The following is a 19993-nucleotide window of genomic DNA, read 5'->3' as shown; positions in this document are numbered from 1 at the left end:
AAGTGGGCGACTCTGAGTCCCCAGGTGTGTTCTAGATCGTCCCCCTAGAATTTCCCCCAGAGGATCTTCTCTACGTAGTCTCTCTTTAGTAAAGATGGATTCATTCATTTCACAGGCAGAATCACACACACACACACACACACACACAGAGAGAGAGAGAGAGAGAGAGAGAGAGAGAGAGAGGGAGGTCTTCCATCTGCCTGTTCACTCCCCAAATGGCCTCAACAGCCAGAGCTGGGCCCATCCAAACCTGGAGCTGCTTCTGCATCCCCCGTGGGTACAGTGGGTCAGAGCACTTGGATCTCCTTCCACTGCTTTCCCAGGCCATCTCAGGGAGCAGGGTTGAGAGCAGAGCCGTTGGAACTCCAATCAGAGCCCATTGGGGATGCTGGCCCCTAGGCGGAGGATTAACCACCTAAGCTAGAGTGGCCTGCCCCTCTCTGCTGATTTGCTACGTGGTTTCCTTTCTATGGGAAGCCCTAACAGAGATCGAAATGTGGAGAAATGAGAAGGTCTCTTTTCCAGGCTTGTTAATGGCATAGCAGAACCCAAGGAGGGAAGACCTCTTTCCCCGTCTCTCCATCTCTCTGTCCTAACCCTGCCACTCAAAAAATAAATACATGTTTGAAAAAATCCGTGAATACTCCTACAGAAGAGTACATGGAGAAACACGAAGAGAACAGAGAGACAACGCACATAAAGCATATTAGGATAACATAGGTGGCATTAATAAACGTCTCCCAAAGACGTTTTTAAAGTTGAAATGGAGTCTTCAACGCTTTTGGCATAAGGACTTTCTCAAAAGCACAGGCACCAAATACGGTCTAACAGAATAAGAAATTGAGCTACCTGCCGTGGATGAAATCCTGATCCAGGTGAACACACTCTAGGACTCAGAGAGAGGTGGTTTCCCGTGGCCGCTGCAGTCGCAAGGAGGCTCCATCTCTCCGCGCTTCCTTCCGGCTTTATACCTGGGCCAGGTTCGAATCCAATCAGCCCTCAGCTCAGGAAATCCCAGAGCTGGGTTTCTGTCTGACAGGCCAGCTTCATTTTGCCCCACCCTTTGCGTTGACATTTGTAGCCAAACTCAAAGGAACATCAGAGTGGAAAATCAAGTGTTGGGGACAGGCAACCTTGACAGATACAACCAAAGAAATCCCAGGGAGCAACACGAATATCAAATGAATGGAGCGGGTACTTTGTGAAAAGCTTCATTGGGAAGGAAGAGTGACAACAACCTGTCTTGCATCTGCTGGCTCCCTCCCCAGCTGGGAGCCACAGGCAGGGCTGGGCCAGGCTGAGCCCAGGAGCCAGGAATTCCATCCTGGTCTCCCCCAAGAGGGGCAGGGGCTGGAGTACTTGGGCCATTCCCACAGCTTTCCCAGGTGCAGTGGCAGAAAGCTGGAGTGGAAGGGGAGTGGCCAGAACATGCACTATGGGAGGTCAGCCCTGTAGGGTGTGAACTAATCCTTTCTCTCACCCTACAGGCCCCTAAGGGGACATTTTACACAAAAGTCCTTTTCAAAGATTTGCAAAATTCCTTTTAAAAATACAATTATTTTAGTATTAAAATTGATATAGAAACATGGATTTTCTTAATACATTTCCTTTTTTTCTTTTTCTTTTCTTTCTTTCTTTCTTCATTTATTTATAGGAAGGCAGGCACGGTTAGACAGAGAGAGAGAGAGAGAGAGACAGAGAGAGAGAGAAAGGTCTTCCTTCTGTTGTTTCACCTCTCAAATGGCTGCCATGGCCATCCCGCTGCGGCTGGCACATTGTGCCGATCCCAAGCCAGGAGCCAGGTGCCTCCTCCTGGTCTCCCATGTGGGTGCAGGGCCCAAGGACCTGGGCCATCCTCCATTGCCTTCCTGGGCCACAGCAGAGAGCTGGACTGGAAGATGAGCAACTGGGACAGAATCCAGCGCCCCAATTGGGACTAGAACCGGGGCTGCCAGCACCACAGGCAGAGGATTAGCCAAGTGAGCCTCGGCGCCAGCCTCTTAATACATTTCTAGCAACTTTTAGAAGATCCTTCATAGTTAAGAAAAAGACGCATTCGGTAGAAAGGATTCAAGTGAGTTCAGTAGGAAAGGACTAAAGTGAAGAAGGTGGAGCCGAGGCTGTGTTGCCTCCACTTAGGGCTCCAGCAGCCCACAGCTGTGCGGGACTCCTGGCTGCTCTGTTTCCAGTGCAGCTCCCTGCTAGCCTCCCTGGAAGATCTCCTCTTTGCTCTGTTTCTTCCCCTCTCTCGGTCACTCTGCCTTTCAAATAAATTAAAAGAACACCACTTAATAAACAGAAGTTGTATATGTGACTACATACCAAAAACCTGTTTTTTTTTTAAAAAAAAAAAAAAAAGAAAAAAAGTGATTATGGTATGCGGCTAACTACCCAGCACTGAGACTCTAACTGGCACCCATATGGGATGCTGCCATTGCAGGTGGTGGTGTTGCCCGCTAGGCCATAGCACCAGTCCCATGAATAGCTATTACACAATGTACACATGCATCAAGACATCACACAGAATCACATTAATATGTGCAATGTGATACATCCGCTACATTCTTATTAAATTAATGAAAACGCATTGAAATAGTGTCTTATGCACGCAGGACTTGACGATAAACAACTATTTCTAATGTATGTATTCATTTTTCATTCTAATTTCAGTGTGCTCATTCTATTCATAAAAATGTGTATTGTCAAGCAGCATGTCATGTGCTGGCAGCAGCCTCATTCAAGTGTACTTCAAAGCTCTGTGGAAGGGGCCGGCGCTGTGGCACAGCGGGTAAAGCCGATGTCTAGGACCTATGGGGCCAGCATCCCACATGGGTGCTGGTTCCAGTCCGGGCTACTCCTCATCAGGTCCAGCTCCCTGTTATTGTACCTGGGTATGCCACAGAGGATGGCCCCAGGACTGCACCCACATGGGAGACGCAGAAGCAGCTCCTGGCTCCTGGCTCCTGGCTCCTGGCTCCTGGCTCCTGGCTCCTGGCTCCTGGCTTAGGATCGTCTCAGCTCTGGAGGTTGAGGCCATTAGGGAGTGAACCAGAGGATCACTGCCTCTCTCTAACTCTGCCTTTCGAATGCATGAATACATCTTTCAAAAAGAGAAGAACAGATCTTGGAAAACGTGTCTGTGAATGCACACTTGACCATTCAAACTGTTCTGCCCAAGTTTGTAACAGTTGAAACACTCTCTGCCTAGGAGGACAATTTACGCTTTTCACTTTGTCAAGCTCTGGATGAGTATCAACTTTTGAGTGTTGTCCAATCGAGTGAGAGTGTAGTGGTATGTCATTCCGATTTGCATATGCAGGGACACTGCTGTGGCATAGCCGGTGAAAGCCACTGCCAGTCCTGCAAGCATCCCATATGGGCGCCAATTGAGTCCAGGGTGCTAAACTTCCAATCCTGCACTCTGCTGTGGCCTGGGAAAGCAGTGAAGATGGCCCAAGTGCTTGGGCCCCTGCGTAGCCGTGGAGCCGTGGGAGACCTGGAAGAGTCTCCTAGCTCCTGGCTTTGGAGCGGCGCAGCTCTGGCCCTTGTGGCCAATTGGGGAGTAAACCAGCAGATGGAAGACCTCTCTCTCTCTCTCTCTCTCTCTCTGTCTGCCTCTCCTTCTCTCTCTGTTTAACACTGACTTTCAAGCAAATAACTAAATCTTTAAAAAAAATAAACTTATCATCTGCTTCCTCGTGGCCGACATGCCCGTGAGCATTTTACTAAAGAGTCTGGGGCTGTAATTCTGGGCAGCCAAGAATCCCTCTTAGGGTGAAGATCAGGGGAGAAAAGGAAGACGAGACTCTCCCCACCCCGGGTTGTCCTACTATTCCGTTTCTACCAACTGCAACAATAAAATACATTTTGCCACCTGCCTTCCTGCACATATAACCTTCATTTTGTATTAGGGATGCCTCTAAATTCTATATATTTTGCTAGACATGTATCAAGTATTTCTTCTTCAGTAAAATGCTGACTTTGGTACTAAATAGTAACTAAATAAAAAGTCTGCATCTTCAGAGGGTATGCAGCTTCCTCGTGGTGGTATGTTTTGAAACAAGGCCTACCTAGGCTTGAATTTTGTCAGCTGCCATTGGCATTCATGAGTACTTGATCCTATCCCTTTTGTTCTGACTGCATTGCTAAGATAAGCTTATTCCTACATTTTCTCTTTTAAACCAGCTTAGAGAAAAAACTTACACTAAATTCATTCAGTGAAGTTTATTTGAGCAATTAAAACAACTTCAGCAACAAGAATACAAAAATACAATCATTGACTACCTTTCATCTACTCTGCTTCATATACAATTTAAGTTTAAAAACACGCCAAGGAGTTCTCGTTTCTCTTTGCACGAGGAATACATAACAGGCAGAAATCAGAAATGCCAGTCAGGTACTAGGTCTCCAGTGGGGACAGGCCAGGATGAATGCTCCCGTGGCTGGGAACTTTACAGGTTCTGAGGGTCAGGGGCCACTGCACAGTCACAGAGCAGATGGTCAAGGGCTCAGGGGCTGAAGAGCGTTCACTGGTGCTGAACTTGGCTCATGCCACCAGAAAGCGCCTCCCTGTGGCTTGAGCCAGAGGGGACTAGCATCAGGCACACCAGGGCCGGGGGCAAGCACAGACGCAGCCAAGGTTCTGGAGGCGCAAGTGCGGCGCACCACCCCATCCTCTGCCTGATTCCCAGGAGACGCCCAGTCCCCAGCAGTGTCCCTGCAGAAGCTTCTGAATGGCTGCACGCTGGTGCTGGGAGGAGTCAGCGGCACCACGTCAGGGAGACCCACGGTGATGCTGTCCAAGGAGAGCAGGCAGGGGCCCGGGTGCATCGGGGCATGGGGATCCAGCGGGGGCCCCAAGGGCTGAAGATCCGGGGCGCAGCAACATCCCGAAGCCTTGGCAGGAAACGGGCGTTCAGGGCTCTGAGTAGCACTGACCTCTGAAGCTCCATCACTGGGCAGGGGCGGAGCCTCGGCGCCAGCATCGGTGTGTGCAGAGGGGGACAACAGCCGCCTCTTGGGTGGAACCTCCAGGCTGGGCTCCTCAGCTTGCAGTGGCCGAGGACGCCGACCACTACCATGACCAGGTCTAGCAGCTGACAGGCACACAGCCTCGGCAGACAGAGCTGGAGTCGGTAACCAGGCCAGGTCGGGCTGCCTGGACCTGCGAACGTCAGTGTGCAGTGTGACATCACTGCTGTGGCCCAGAGCCAACTGAGATCCGGGGCCCACAGGAGCAGCTCGACGGGTGCTACCAGAGGCCGGCACAGGCCCAGTGGACCTAGCCTGGGGCGAGGAAAGCTGCCTGAGGCCCAGGGCAGCCCTCCAGAGCCCGCGATCCTGCCTACAGGCCGTCAGCTCCTGGCTGGTGCACAACGCGTGGCTGGGGCGCGGCTTCAGGCAGCGGCGTGATTTCTGGCTGCTGCATGGCTCCTCACTGGTGCCTGGCTCCTGGCTGAGGCTTGGCCCCTGGCTGGTGAGAAGCTCCTGGCTGCTGTGAGGTTCCTCACTGCTGCGTGGCTCCTGGCTGAGGCTTGGCCCCTGGCTGGTGAGAAGCGGCTGGCTGGTGCCTGGCTCCCGGCTAGTGTGTGGATCCTGGCTTGTTTGGCCCATGGGCTCCGGGAGGGCCACAGCGCCACGGTCTTGCCCGCGTTTCCACAGTTCGTAGCGCTCGGGTTGCAGGATACGAACGAAGGGGTCCATGTCAAAGGTGACCCTGGCCTCCCCGCAGCTGCACTGGGAGGCCACTTTGCCATAGTCGATCCAGCGCGGGGTGGCGAAATTGATGGCTTCGGCGCAGTTGAAGCCGTGGTTGAAGCCCGCGTGGTAGCCGTAAGGAAAGGTCACCATGAACTCGCCAGCCTGCTGAGTGACGCGGCGGAAGGGGATGCCGTTCTGCCGCAGGACGCTGGGCGAGATGAGGGCCACCTTGTGCCGCAGGAAGGCCTGGCAGCTGCGGGAACTGCCCGGGAACAGCTGCCCGGCCAGGCGCTCCAGGCGCCGCCCGTGCTCCGGGGGCACCGCGTACCACGTCTTGGGCTCCCCGAAGTGCAGGTAGTTGATGCTGTACAGGTCCATGTCCTCCGTGTGCCAGGCGAACGTGGTCTTCCACATGCCAAAGTACAGGTAGGGCGTGTTGACGCCCTCGATGACGACGCCGCACTCCTGCGCCAGCAGGTCCAGAGGCGAGCCCAGGCGCCTGAGGTTCCAGTGTGCCGTGTTTTCATCAAACAGAGAGCCGCTGATGCCAGCGCCGTAGATCGGGGCATCGTAGACACGGGTCTTCCAGTACTTTTGCTCCAACTCTTCGAAAGTCAGGTGCGCTGGGGTCTGGTATTTTGTGCTGGTGGCCAGCTGGCGATACTGTCTCAGGGTCATGGCTCTCCTCTTTCTGTGGAACTGAGTGAAGACACCTGCCCCGCCATAGGCCTTCTGCTGGAGGGGGCGGGCTATCAAGATGTCATCCATGTCGTCGTAGCTCTGTCTGGCCCTCCACTCCTTGGGTGGGATGACCTTGGCCAGGCCTCCTCGGTGTGCACCCTGAGATTCCATCTGAGCGATAAATTGGTTGAAGTCCATAAACTCCTCCATGGTTGGGTAGAATGTCATGATGTGGCAGCTGGGGTTCTGGGGGCCGGAGCTCTCAGGCGTCATGGCTGCAAGACAGGAAAGTGGGCGACTCTGAGTCCCCAGGTGTGTTCTAGATCGTCCCCCTAGAATTTCCCCCAGAGGATCTTCTCTACGTAGTCTCTCTTTAGTAAAGATGGATTCATTCATTTCACAGGCAGAATCACACACACACACACACACACACACAGAGAGAGAGAGAGAGAGAGAGAGAGAGAGAGGGAGGTCTTCCATCTGCCTGTTCACTCCCCAAATGGCCTCAACAGCCAGAGCTGGGCCCATCCAAACCTGGAGCTGCTTCTGCATCCCCCGTGGGTACAGTGGGTCAGAGCACTTGGATCTCCTTCCACTGCTTTCCCAGGCCATCTCAGGGAGCAGGGTTGAGAGCAGAGCCGTTGGAACTCCAATCAGAGCCCATTGGGGATGCTGGCCCCTAGGCGGAGGATTAACCACCTAAGCTAGAGTGGCCTGCCCCTCTCTGCTGATTTGCTACGTGGTTTCCTTTCTATGGGAAGCCCTAACAGAGATCGAAATGTGGAGAAATGAGAAGGTCTCTTTTCCAGGCTTGTTAATGGCATAGCAGAACCCAAGGAGGGAAGACCTCTTTCCCCGTCTCTCCATCTCTCTGTCCTAACCCTGCCACTCAAAAAATAAATACATGTTTGAAAAAATCCGTGAATACTCCTACAGAAGAGTACATGGAGAAACACGAAGAGAACAGAGAGACAACGCACATAAAGCATATTAGGATAACATAGGTGGCATTAATAAACGTCTCCCAAAGACGTTTTTAAAGTTGAAATGGAGTCTTCAACGCTTTTGGCATAAGGACTTTCTCAAAAGCACAGGCACCAAATACGGTCTAACAGAATAAGAAATTGAGCTACCTGCCGTGGATGAAATCCTGATCCAGGTGAACACACTCTAGGACTCAGAGAGAGGTGGTTTCCCGTGGCCGCTGCAGTCGCAAGGAGGCTCCATCTCTCCGCGCTTCCTTCCGGCTTTATACCTGGGCCAGGTTCGAATCCAATCAGCCCTCAGCTCAGGAAATCCCAGAGCTGGGTTTCTGTCTGACAGGCCAGCTTCATTTTGCCCCACCCTTTGCGTTGACATTTGTAGCCAAACTCAAAGGAACATCAGAGTGGAAAATCAAGTGTTGGGGACAGGCAACCTTGACAGATACAACCAAAGAAATCCCAGGGAGCAACACGAATATCAAATGAATGGAGCGGGTACTTTGTGAAAAGCTTCATTGGGAAGGAAGAGTGACAACAACCTGTCTTGCATCTGCTGGCTCCCTCCCCAGCTGGGAGCCACAGGCAGGGCTGGGCCAGGCTGAGCCCAGGAGCCAGGAATTCCATCCTGGTCTCCCCCAAGAGGGGCAGGGGCTGGAGTACTTGGGCCATTCCCACAGCTTTCCCAGGTGCAGTGGCAGAAAGCTGGAGTGGAAGGGGAGTGGCCAGAACATGCACTATGGGAGGTCAGCCCTGTAGGGTGTGAACTAATCCTTTCTCTCACCCTACAGGCCCCTAAGGGGACATTTTACACAAAAGTCCTTTTCAAAGATTTGCAAAATTCCTTTTAAAAATACAATTATTTTAGTATTAAAATTGATATAGAAACATGGATTTTCTTAATACATTTCCTTTTTTTCTTTTTCTTTTCTTTCTTTCTTTCTTCATTTATTTATAGGAAGGCAGGCACGGTTAGACAGAGAGAGAGAGAGAGAGAGACAGAGAGAGAGAGAAAGGTCTTCCTTCTGTTGTTTCACCTCTCAAATGGCTGCCATGGCCATCCCGCTGCGGCTGGCACATTGTGCCGATCCCAAGCCAGGAGCCAGGTGCCTCCTCCTGGTCTCCCATGTGGGTGCAGGGCCCAAGGACCTGGGCCATCCTCCATTGCCTTCCTGGGCCACAGCAGAGAGCTGGACTGGAAGATGAGCAACTGGGACAGAATCCAGCGCCCCAATTGGGACTAGAACCGGGGCTGCCAGCACCACAGGCAGAGGATTAGCCAAGTGAGCCTCGGCGCCAGCCTCTTAATACATTTCTAGCAACTTTTAGAAGATCCTTCATAGTTAAGAAAAAGACGCATTCGGTAGAAAGGATTCAAGTGAGTTCAGTAGGAAAGGACTAAAGTGAAGAAGGTGGAGCCGAGGCTGTGTTGCCTCCACTTAGGGCTCCAGCAGCCCACAGCTGTGCGGGACTCCTGGCTGCTCTGTTTCCAGTGCAGCTCCCTGCTAGCCTCCCTGGAAGATCTCCTCTTTGCTCTGTTTCTTCCCCTCTCTCGGTCACTCTGCCTTTCAAATAAATTAAAAGAACACCACTTAATAAACAGAAGTTGTATATGTGACTACATACCAAAAACCTGTTTTTTTTTAAAAAAAAAAAAAAAAGAAAAAAAGTGATTATGGTATGCGGCTAACTACCCAGCACTGAGACTCTAACTGGCACCCATATGGGATGCTGCCATTGCAGGTGGTGGTGTTGCCCGCTAGGCCATAGCACCAGTCCCATGAATAGCTATTACACAATGTACACATGCATCAAGACATCACACAGAATCACATTAATATGTGCAATGTGATACATCCGCTACATTCTTATTAAATTAATGAAAACGCATTGAAATAGTGTCTTATGCACGCAGGACTTGACGATAAACAACTATTTCTAATGTATGTATTCATTTTTCATTCTAATTTCAGTGTGCTCATTCTATTCATAAAAATGTGTATTGTCAAGCAGCATGTCATGTGCTGGCAGCAGCCTCATTCAAGTGTACTTCAAAGCTCTGTGGAAGGGGCCGGCGCTGTGGCACAGCGGGTAAAGCCGATGTCTAGGACCTATGGGGCCAGCATCCCACATGGGTGCTGGTTCCAGTCCGGGCTACTCCTCATCAGGTCCAGCTCCCTGTTATTGTACCTGGGTATGCCACAGAGGATGGCCCCAGGACTGCACCCACATGGGAGACGCAGAAGCAGCTCCTGGCTCCTGGCTCCTGGCTCCTGGCTCCTGGCTCCTGGCTTAGGATCGTCTCAGCTCTGGAGGTTGAGGCCATTAGGGAGTGAACCAGAGGATCACTGCCTCTCTCTAACTCTGCCTTTCGAATGCATGAATACATCTTTCAAAAAGAGAAGAACAGATCTTGGAAAACGTGTCTGTGAATGCACACTTGACCATTCAAACTGTTCTGCCCAAGTTTGTAACAGTTGAAACACTCTCTGCCTAGGAGGACAATTTACGCTTTTCACTTTGTCAAGCTCTGGATGAGTATCAACTTTTGAGTGTTGTCCAATCGAGTGAGAGTGTAGTGGTATGTCATTCCGATTTGCATATGCAGGGACACTGCTGTGGCATAGCCGGTGAAAGCCACTGCCAGTCCTGCAAGCATCCCATATGGGCGCCAATTGAGTCCAGGGTGCTAAACTTCCAATCCTGCACTCTGCTGTGGCCTGGGAAAGCAGTGAAGATGGCCCAAGTGCTTGGGCCCCTGCGTAGCCGTGGAGCCGTGGGAGACCTGGAAGAGTCTCCTAGCTCCTGGCTTTGGAGCGGCGCAGCTCTGGCCCTTGTGGCCAATTGGGGAGTAAACCAGCAGATGGAAGACCTCTCTCTCTCTCTCTCTCTCTCTCTCTCTCTCTCTGTCTGCCTCTCCTTCTCTCTCTGTTTAACACTGACTTTCAAGCAAATAACTAAATCTTTAAAAAAAATAAACTTATCATCTGCTTCCTCGTGGCCGACATGCCCGTGAGCATTTTACTAAAGAGTCTGGGGCTGTAATTCTGGGCAGCCAAGAATCCCTCTTAGGGTGAAGATCAGGGGAGAAAAGGAAGACGAGACTCTCCCCACCCCGGGTTGTCCTACTATTCCGTTTCTACCAACTGCAACAATAAAATACATTTTGCCACCTGCCTTCCTGCACATATAACCTTCATTTTGTATTAGGGATGCCTCTAAATTCTATATATTTTGCTAGACATGTATCAAGTATTTCTTCTTCAGTAAAATGCTGACTTTGGTACTAAATAGTAACTAAATAAAAAGTCTGCATCTTCAGAGGGTATGCAGCTTCCTCGTGGTGGTATGTTTTGAAACAAGGCCTACCTAGGCTTGAATTTTGTCAGCTGCCATTGGCATTCATGAGTACTTGATCCTATCCCTTTTGTTCTGACTGCATTGCTAAGATAAGCTTATTCCTACATTTTCTCTTTTAAACCAGCTTAGAGAAAAAACTTACACTAAATTCATTCAGTGAAGTTTATTTGAGCAATTAAAACAACTTCAGCAACAAGAATACAAAAATACAATCATTGACTACCTTTCATCTACTCTGCTTCATATACAATTTAAGTTTAAAAACACGCCAAGGAGTTCTCGTTTCTCTTTGCACGAGGAATACATAACAGGCAGAAATCAGAAATGCCAGTCAGGTACTAGGTCTCCAGTGGGGACAGGCCAGGATGAATGCTCCCGTGGCTGGGAACTTTACAGGTTCTGAGGGTCAGGGGCCACTGCACAGTCACAGAGCAGATGGTCAAGGGCTCAGGGGCTGAAGAGCGTTCACTGGTGCTGAACTTGGCTCATGCCACCAGAAAGCGCCTCCCTGTGGCTTGAGCCAGAGGGGACTAGCATCAGGCACACCAGGGCCGGGGGCAAGCACAGACGCAGCCAAGGTTCTGGAGGCGCAAGTGCGGCGCACCACCCCATCCTCTGCCTGATTCCCAGGAGACGCCCAGTCCCCAGCAGTGTCCCTGCAGAAGCTTCTGAATGGCTGCACGCTGGTGCTGGGAGGAGTCAGCGGCACCACGTCAGGGAGACCCACGGTGATGCTGTCCAAGGAGAGCAGGCAGGGGCCCGGGTGCATCGGGGCATGGGGATCCAGCGGGGGCCCCAAGGGCTGAAGATCCGGGGCGCAGCAACATCCCGAAGCCTTGGCAGGAAACGGGCGTTCAGGGCTCTGAGTAGCACTGACCTCTGAAGCTCCATCACTGGGCAGGGGCGGAGCCTCGGCGCCAGCATCGGTGTGTGCAGAGGGGGACAACAGCCGCCTCTTGGGTGGAACCTCCAGGCTGGGCTCCTCAGCTTGCAGTGGCCGAGGACGCCGACCACTACCATGACCAGGTCTAGCAGCTGACAGGCACACAGCCTCGGCAGACAGAGCTGGAGTCGGTAACCAGGCCAGGTCGGGCTGCCTGGACCTGCGAACGTCAGTGTGCAGTGTGACATCACTGCTGTGGCCCAGAGCCAACTGAGATCCGGGGCCCACAGGAGCAGCTCGACGGGTGCTACCAGAGGCCGGCACAGGCCCAGTGGACCTAGCCTGGGGCGAGGAAAGCTGCCTGAGGCCCAGGGCAGCCCTCCAGAGCCCGCGATCCTGCCTACAGGCCGTCAGCTCCTGGCTGGTGCACAACGCGTGGCTGGGGCGCGGCTTCAGGCAGCGGCGTGATTTCTGGCTGCTGCATGGCTCCTCACTGGTGCCTGGCTCCTGGCTGAGGCTTGGCCCCTGGCTGGTGAGAAGCTCCTGGCTGCTGTGAGGTTCCTCACTGCTGCGTGGCTCCTGGCTGAGGCTTGGCCCCTGGCTGGTGAGAAGCGGCTGGCTGGTGCCTGGCTCCCGGCTAGTGTGTGGATCCTGGCTTGTTTGGCCCATGGGCTCCGGGAGGGCCACAGCGCCACGGTCTTGCCCGCGTTTCCACAGTTCGTAGCGCTCGGGTTGCAGGATACGAACGAAGGGGTCCATGTCAAAGGTGACCCTGGCCTCCCCGCAGCTGCACTGGGAGGCCACTTTGCCATAGTCGATCCAGCGCGGGGTGGCGAAATTGATGGCTTCGGCGCAGTTGAAGCCGTGGTTGAAGCCCGCGTGGTAGCCGTAAGGAAAGGTCACCATGAACTCGCCAGCCTGCTGAGTGACGCGGCGGAAGGGGATGCCGTTCTGCCGCAGGACGCTGGGCGAGATTAGGGCCACCTTGTGCCGCAGGAAGGCCTGGCAGCTGCGGGAACTGCCCGGGAACAGCTGCCCGGCCAGGCGCTCCAGGCGCCGCCCGTGCTCCGGGGGCACCGCGTACCACGTCTTGGGCTCCCCGAAGTGCAGGTAGTTGATGCTGTACAGGTCCATGTCCTCCGTGTGCCAGGCGAACGTGGTCTTCCACATGCCAAAGTACAGGTAGGGCGTGTTGACGCCCTCGATGACGACGCCGCACTCCTGCGCCAGCAGGTCCAGAGGCGAGCCCAGGCGCCTGAGGTTCCAGTGTGCCGTGTTTTCATCAAACAGAGAGCCGCTGATGCCAGCGCCGTAGATCGGGGCATCGTAGACACGGGTCTTCCAGTACTTTTGCTCCAACTCTTCGAAAGTCAGGTGCGCTGGGGTCTGGTATTTTGTGCTGGTGGCCAGCTGGCGATACTGTCTCAGGGTCATGGCTCTCCTCTTTCTGTGGAACTGAGTGAAGACACCTGCCCCGCCATAGGCCTTCTGCTGGAGGGGGCGGGCTATCAAGATGTCATCCATGTCGTCGTAGCTCTGTCTGGCCCTCCACTCCTTGGGTGGGATGACCTTGGCCAGGCCTCCTCGGTGTGCACCCTGAGATTCCATCTGAGCGATAAATTGGTTGAAGTCCATAAACTCCTCCATGGTTGGGTAGAATGTCATGATGTGGCAGCTGGGGTTCTGGGGGCCGGAGCTCTCAGGCGTCATGGCTGCAAGACAGGAAAGTGGGCGACTCTGAGTCCCCAGGTGTGTTCTAGATCGTCCCCCTAGAATTTCCCCCAGAGGATCTTCTCTACGTAGTCTCTCTTTAGTAAAGATGGATTCATTCATTTCACAGGCAGAATCACACACACACACACACACACACACAGAGAGAGAGAGAGAGAGAGAGAGAGAGAGAGAGAGGGAGGTCTTCCATCTGCCTGTTCACTCCCCAAATGGCCTCAACAGCCAGAGCTGGGCCCATCCAAACCTGGAGCTGCTTCTGCATCCCCCGTGGGTACAGTGGGTCAGAGCACTTGGATCTCCTTCCACTGCTTTCCCAGGCCATCTCAGGGAGCAGGGTTGAGAGCAGAGCCGTTGGAACTCCAATCAGAGCCCATTGGGGATGCTGGCCCCTAGGCGGAGGATTAACCACCTAAGCTAGAGTGGCCTGCCCCTCTCTGCTGATTTGCTACGTGGTTTCCTTTCTATGGGAAGCCCTAACAGAGATCGAAATGTGGAGAAATGAGAAGGTCTCTTTTCCAGGCTTGTTAATGGCATAGCAGAACCCAAGGAGGGAAGACCTCTTTCCCCGTCTCTCCATCTCTCTGTCCTAACCCTGCCACTCAAAAAATAAATACATGTTTGAAAAAATCCGTGAATACTCCTACAGAAGAGTACATGGAGAAACACGAAGAGAACAGAGAGACAACGCACATAAAGCATATTAGGATAACATAGGTGGCATTAATAAACGTCTCCCAAAGACGTTTTTAAAGTTGAAATGGAGTCTTCAACGCTTTTGGCATAAGGACTTTCTCAAAAGCACAGGCACCAAATACGGTCTAACAGAATAAGAAATTGAGCTACCTGCCGTGGATGAAATCCTGATCCAGGTGAACACACTCTAGGACTCAGAGAGAGGTGGTTTCCCGTGGCCGCTGCAGTCGCAAGGAGGCTCCATCTCTCCGCGCTTCCTTCCGGCTTTATACCTGGGCCAGGTTCGAATCCAATCAGCCCTCAGCTCAGGAAATCCCAGAGCTGGGTTTCTGTCTGACAGGCCAGCTTCATTTTGCCCCACCCTTTGCGTTGACATTTGTAGCCAAACTCAAAGGAACATCAGAGTGGAAAATCAAGTGTTGGGGACAGGCAACCTTGACAGATACAACCAAAGAAATCCCAGGGAGCAACACGAATATCAAATGAATGGAGCGGGTACTTTGTGAAAAGCTTCATTGGGAAGGAAGAGTGACAACAACCTGTCTTGCATCTGCTGGCTCCCTCCCCAGCTGGGAGCCACAGGCAGGGCTGGGCCAGGCTGAGCCCAGGAGCCAGGAATTCCATCCTGGTCTCCCCCAAGAGGGGCAGGGGCTGGAGTACTTGGGCCATTCCCACAGCTTTCCCAGGTGCAGTGGCAGAAAGCTGGAGTGGAAGGGGAGTGGCCAGAACATGCACTATGGGAGGTCAGCCCTGTAGGGTGTGAACTAATCCTTTCTCTCACCCTACAGGCCCCTAAGGGGACATTTTACACAAAAGTCCTTTTCAAAGATTTGCAAAATTCCTTTTAAAAATACAATTATTTTAGTATTAAAATTGATATAGAAACATGGATTTTCTTAATACATTTCCTTTTTTTCTTTTTCTTTTCTTTCTTTCTTTCTTCATTTATTTATAGGAAGGCAGGCACGGTTAGACAGAGAGAGAGAGAGAGAGAGACAGAGAGAGAGAGAAAGGTCTTCCTTCTGTTGTTTCACCTCTCAAATGGCTGCCATGGCCATCCCGCTGCGGCTGGCACATTGTGCCGATCCCAAGCCAGGAGCCAGGTGCCTCCTCCTGGTCTCCCATGTGGGTGCAGGGCCCAAGGACCTGGGCCATCCTCCATTGCCTTCCTGGGCCACAGCAGAGAGCTGGACTGGAAGATGAGCAACTGGGACAGAATCCAGCGCCCCAATTGGGACTAGAACCGGGGCTGCCAGCACCACAGGCAGAGGATTAGCCAAGTGAGCCTCGGCGCCAGCCTCTTAATACATTTCTAGCAACTTTTAGAAGATCCTTCATAGTTAAGAAAAAGACGCATTCGGTAGAAAGGATTCAAGTGAGTTCAGTAGGAAAGGACTAAAGTGAAGAAGGTGGAGCCGAGGCTGTGTTGCCTCCACTTAGGGCTCCAGCAGCCCACAGCTGTGCGGGACTCCTGGCTGCTCTGTTTCCAGTGCAGCTCCCTGCTAGCCTCCCTGGAAGATCTCCTCTTTGCTCTGTTTCTTCCCCTCTCTCGGTCACTCTGCCTTTCAAATAAATTAAAAGAACACCACTTAATAAACAGAAGTTGTATATGTGACTACATACCAAAAACCTGTTTTTTTTTAAAAAAAAAAAAAAAAGAAAAAAAGTGATTATGGTATGCGGCTAACTACCCAGCACTGAGACTCTAACTGGCACCCATATGGGATGCTGCCATTGCAGGTGGTGGTGTTGCCCGCTAGGCCATAGCACCAGTCCCATGAATAGCTATTACACAATGTACACATGCATCAAGACATCACACAGAATCACATTAATATGTGCAATGTGATACATCCGCTACATTCTTATTAAATTAATGAAAACGCATTGAAATAGTGTCTTATGCACGCAGGACTTGACGATAAACAACTATTTCTAATGTATGTATTCATTTTTCATTCTAATTTCAGTGTGCTCATTCTATTCATAAAAATGTGTATTGTCAAGCAGCATGTCATGTGCTGGCAGCAGCCTCATTCAAGTGTACTTCAAAGCTCTGTGGAAGGGGCCGGCGCTGTGGCACAGCGGGTAAAGCCGATGTCTAGGACCTATGGGGCCAGCATCCCACATGGGTGCTGGTTCCAGTCCGGGCTACTCCTCATCAGGTCCAGCTCCCTGTTATTGTACCTGGGTATGCCACAGAGGATGGCCCCAGGACTGCACCCACATGGGAGACGCAGAAGCAGCTCCTGGCTCCTGGCTCCTGGCTCCTGGCTCCTGGCTCCTGGCTTAGGATCGTCTCAGCTCTGGAGGTTGAGGCCATTAGGGAGTGAACCAGAGGATCACTGCCTCTCTCTAACTCTGCCTTTCGAATGCATGAATACATCTTTCAAAAAGAGAAGAACAGATCTTGGAAAACGTGTCTGTGAATGCACACTTGACCATTCAAACTGTTCTGCCCAAGTTTGTAACAGTTGAAACACTCTCTGCCTAGGAGGACAATTTACGCTTTTCACTTTGTCAAGCTCTGGATGAGTATCAACTTTTGAGTGTTGTCCAATCGAGTGAGAGTGTAGTGGTATGTCATTCCGATTTGCATATGCAGGGACACTGCTGTGGCATAGCCGGTGAAAGCCACTGCCAGTCCTGCAAGCATCCCATATGGGCGCCAATTGAGTCCAGGGTGCTAAACTTCCAATCCTGCACTCTGCTGTGGCCTGGGAAAGCAGTGAAGATGGCCCAAGTGCTTGGGCCCCTGCGTAGCCGTGGAGCCGTGGGAGACCTGGAAGAGTCTCCTAGCTCCTGGCTTTGGAGCGGCGCAGCTCTGGCCCTTGTGGCCAATTGGGGAGTAAACCAGCAGATGGAAGACCTCTCTCTCTCTCTCTCTCTCTCTCTCTCTCTCTCTGTCTGCCTCTCCTTCTCTCTCTGTTTAACACTGACTTTCAAGCAAATAACTAAATCTTTAAAAAAAATAAACTTATCATCTGCTTCCTCGTGGCCGACATGCCCGTGAGCATTTTACTAAAGAGTCTGGGGCTGTAATTCTGGGCAGCCAAGAATCCCTCTTAGGGTGAAGATCAGGGGAGAAAAGGAAGACGAGACTCTCCCCACCCCGGGTTGTCCTACTATTCCGTTTCTACCAACTGCAACAATAAAATACATTTTGCCACCTGCCTTCCTGCACATATAACCTTCATTTTGTATTAGGGATGCCTCTAAATTCTATATATTTTGCTAGACATGTATCAAGTATTTCTTCTTCAGTAAAATGCTGACTTTGGTACTAAATAGTAACTAAATAAAAAGTCTGCATCTTCAGAGGGTATGCAGCTTCCTCGTGGTGGTATGTTTTGAAACAAGGCCTACCTAGGCTTGAATTTTGTCAGCTGCCATTGGCATTCATGAGTACTTGATCCTATCCCTTTTGTTCTGACTGCATTGCTAAGATAAGCTTATTCCTACATTTTCTCTTTTAAACCAGCTTAGAGAAAAAACTTACACTAAATTCATTCAGTGAAGTTTATTTGAGCAATTAAAACAACTTCAGCAACAAGAATACAAAAATACAATCATTGACTACCTTTCATCTACTCTGCTTCATATACAATTTAAGTTTAAAAACACGCCAAGGAGTTCTCGTTTCTCTTTGCACGAGGAATACATAACAGGCAGAAATCAGAAATGCCAGTCAGGTACTAGGTCTCCAGTGGGGACAGGCCAGGATGAATGCTCCCGTGGCTGGGAACTTTACAGGTTCTGAGGGTCAGGGGCCACTGCACAGTCACAGAGCAGATGGTCAAGGGCTCAGGGGCTGAAGAGCGTTCACTGGTGCTGAACTTGGCTCATGCCACCAGAAAGCGCCTCCCTGTGGCTTGAGCCAGAGGGGACTAGCATCAGGCACACCAGGGCCGGGGGCAAGCACAGACGCAGCCAAGGTTCTGGAGGCGCAAGTGCGGCGCACCACCCCATCCTCTGCCTGATTCCCAGGAGACGCCCAGTCCCCAGCAGTGTCCCTGCAGAAGCTTCTGAATGGCTGCACGCTGGTGCTGGGAGGAGTCAGCGGCACCACGTCAGGGAGACCCACGGTGATGCTGTCCAAGGAGAGCAGGCAGGGGCCCGGGTGCATCGGGGCATGGGGATCCAGCGGGGGCCCCAAGGGCTGAAGATCCGGGGCGCAGCAACATCCCGAAGCCTTGGCAGGAAACGGGCGTTCAGGGCTCTGAGTAGCACTGACCTCTGAAGCTCCATCACTGGGCAGGGGCGGAGCCTCGGCGCCAGCATCGGTGTGTGCAGAGGGGGACAACAGCCGCCTCTTGGGTGGAACCTCCAGGCTGGGCTCCTCAGCTTGCAGTGGCCGAGGACGCCGACCACTACCATGACCAGGTCTAGCAGCTGACAGGCACACAGCCTCGGCAGACAGAGCTGGAGTCGGTAACCAGGCCAGGTCGGGCTGCCTGGACCTGCGAACGTCAGTGTGCAGTGTGACATCACTGCTGTGGCCCAGAGCCAACTGAGATCCGGGGCCCACAGGAGCAGCTCGACGGGTGCTACCAGAGGCCGGCACAGGCCCAGTGGACCTAGCCTGGGGCGAGGAAAGCTGCCTGAGGCCCAGGGCAGCCCTCCAGAGCCCGCGATCCTGCCTACAGGCCGTCAGCTCCTGGCTGGTGCACAACGCGTGGCTGGGGCGCGGCTTCAGGCAGCGGCGTGATTTCTGGCTGCTGCATGGCTCCTCACTGGTGCCTGGCTCCTGGCTGAGGCTTGGCCCCTGGCTGGTGAGAAGCTCCTGGCTGCTGTGAGGTTCCTCACTGCTGCGTGGCTCCTGGCTGAGGCTTGGCCCCTGGCTGGTGAGAAGCGGCTGGCTGGTGCCTGGCTCCCGGCTAGTGTGTGGATCCTGGCTTGTTTGGCCCATGGGCTCCGGGAGGGCCACAGCGCCACGGTCTTGCCCGCGTTTCCACAGTTCGTAGCGCTCGGGTTGCAGGATACGAACGAAGGGGTCCATGTCAAAGGTGACCCTGGCCTCCCCGCAGCTGCACTGGGAGGCCACTTTGCCATAGTCGATCCAGCGCGGGGTGGCGAAATTGATGGCTTCGGCGCAGTTGAAGCCGTGGTTGAAGCCCGCGTGGTAGCCGTAAGGAAAGGTCACCATGAACTCGCCAGCCTGCTGAGTGACGCGGCGGAAGGGGATGCCGTTCTGCCGCAGGACGCTGGGCGAGATGAGGGCCACCTTGTGCCGCAGGAAGGCCTGGCAGCTGCGGGAACTGCCCGGGAACAGCTGCCCGGCCAGGCGCTCCAGGCGCCGCCCGTGCTCCGGGGGCACCGCGTACCACGTCTTGGGCTCCCCGAAGTGCAGGTAGTTGATGCTGTACAGGTCCATGTCCTCCGTGTGCCAGGCGAACGTGGTCTTCCACATGCCAAAGTACAGGTAGGGCGTGTTGACGCCCTCGATGACGACGCCGCACTCCTGCGCCAGCAGGTCCAGAGGCGAGCCCAGGCGCCTGAGGTTCCAGTGTGCCGTGTTTTCATCAAACAGAGAGCCGCTGATGCCAGCGCCGTAGATCGGGGCATCGTAGACACGGGTCTTCCAGTACTTTTGCTCCAACTCTTCGAAAGTCAGGTGCGCTGGGGTCTGGTATTTTGTGCTGGTGGCCAGCTGGCGATACTGTCTCAGGGTCATGGCTCTCCTCTTTCTGTGGAACTGAGTGAAGACACCTGCCCCGCCATAGGCCTTCTGCTGGAGGGGGCGGGCTATCAAGATGTCATCCATGTCGTCGTAGCTCTGTCTGGCCCTCCACTCCTTGGGTGGGATGACCTTGGCCAGGCCTCCTCGGTGTGCACCCTGAGATTCCATCTGAGCGATAAATTGGTTGAAGTCCATAAACTCCTCCATGGTTGGGTAGAATGTCATGATGTGGCAGCTGGGGTTCTGGGGGCCGGAGCTCTCAGGCGTCATGGCTGCAAGACAGGA

At 52.9% G+C, this 19993-nt stretch overlaps 3 protein-coding genes across 3 annotated transcripts; all 3 read right to left on the bottom strand.

Moving 5' to 3' along the window:
- Positions 1–4500: 4500 nt before the first annotated feature.
- LOC138846088 (lysine-specific demethylase 4D-like) lies at positions 4501–6669 on the bottom strand. Its single transcript, XM_070060733.1, has one exon. It carries the CDS (start codon positions 6652–6654, stop codon positions 4501–4503), a length of 2154 nt encoding a protein of 717 aa, XP_069916834.1. The 5' UTR covers positions 6655–6669.
- A 4491-nt stretch (positions 6670–11160) lies between these two features.
- Positions 11161–13329, bottom strand: LOC127489958 (lysine-specific demethylase 4D-like). The gene has a single exon (XM_070060728.1). The coding sequence runs from the start codon at positions 13312–13314 to the stop codon at positions 11161–11163; it is 2154 nt and encodes a 717-aa protein (XP_069916829.1). The 5' UTR covers positions 13315–13329.
- A 4495-nt stretch (positions 13330–17824) lies between these two features.
- LOC127489967 (lysine-specific demethylase 4D-like) lies at positions 17825–19993 on the bottom strand. Its single transcript, XM_051841963.2, has one exon. The coding sequence runs from the start codon at positions 19976–19978 to the stop codon at positions 17825–17827; it is 2154 nt and encodes a 717-aa protein (XP_051697923.2). The 5' UTR covers positions 19979–19993.

The sequence above is a fragment of the Oryctolagus cuniculus genome, chromosome 1, assembly GCF_964237555.1.
Source record: "Oryctolagus cuniculus chromosome 1, mOryCun1.1, whole genome shotgun sequence".
NCBI lineage: Eukaryota > Metazoa > Chordata > Mammalia > Lagomorpha > Leporidae > Oryctolagus > Oryctolagus cuniculus.
The sequence above is the reverse complement of the archived record's forward strand: the minus strand, read 5'-3'. Positions and strand labels throughout refer to the sequence as shown.

Bases quoted from the DNA above. Each gene is read 5' to 3' on its own strand.
- LOC138846088 (XM_070060733.1), bottom strand. From the start codon at position 6,654: ATGACGCCTGAGAGCTCCGGCCCCCAGAACCCCAGCTGCCACATCATG.
- LOC127489958 (XM_070060728.1), bottom strand. From the start codon at position 13,314: ATGACGCCTGAGAGCTCCGGCCCCCAGAACCCCAGCTGCCACATCATG.
- LOC127489967 (XM_051841963.2), bottom strand. From the start codon at position 19,978: ATGACGCCTGAGAGCTCCGGCCCCCAGAACCCCAGCTGCCACATCATG.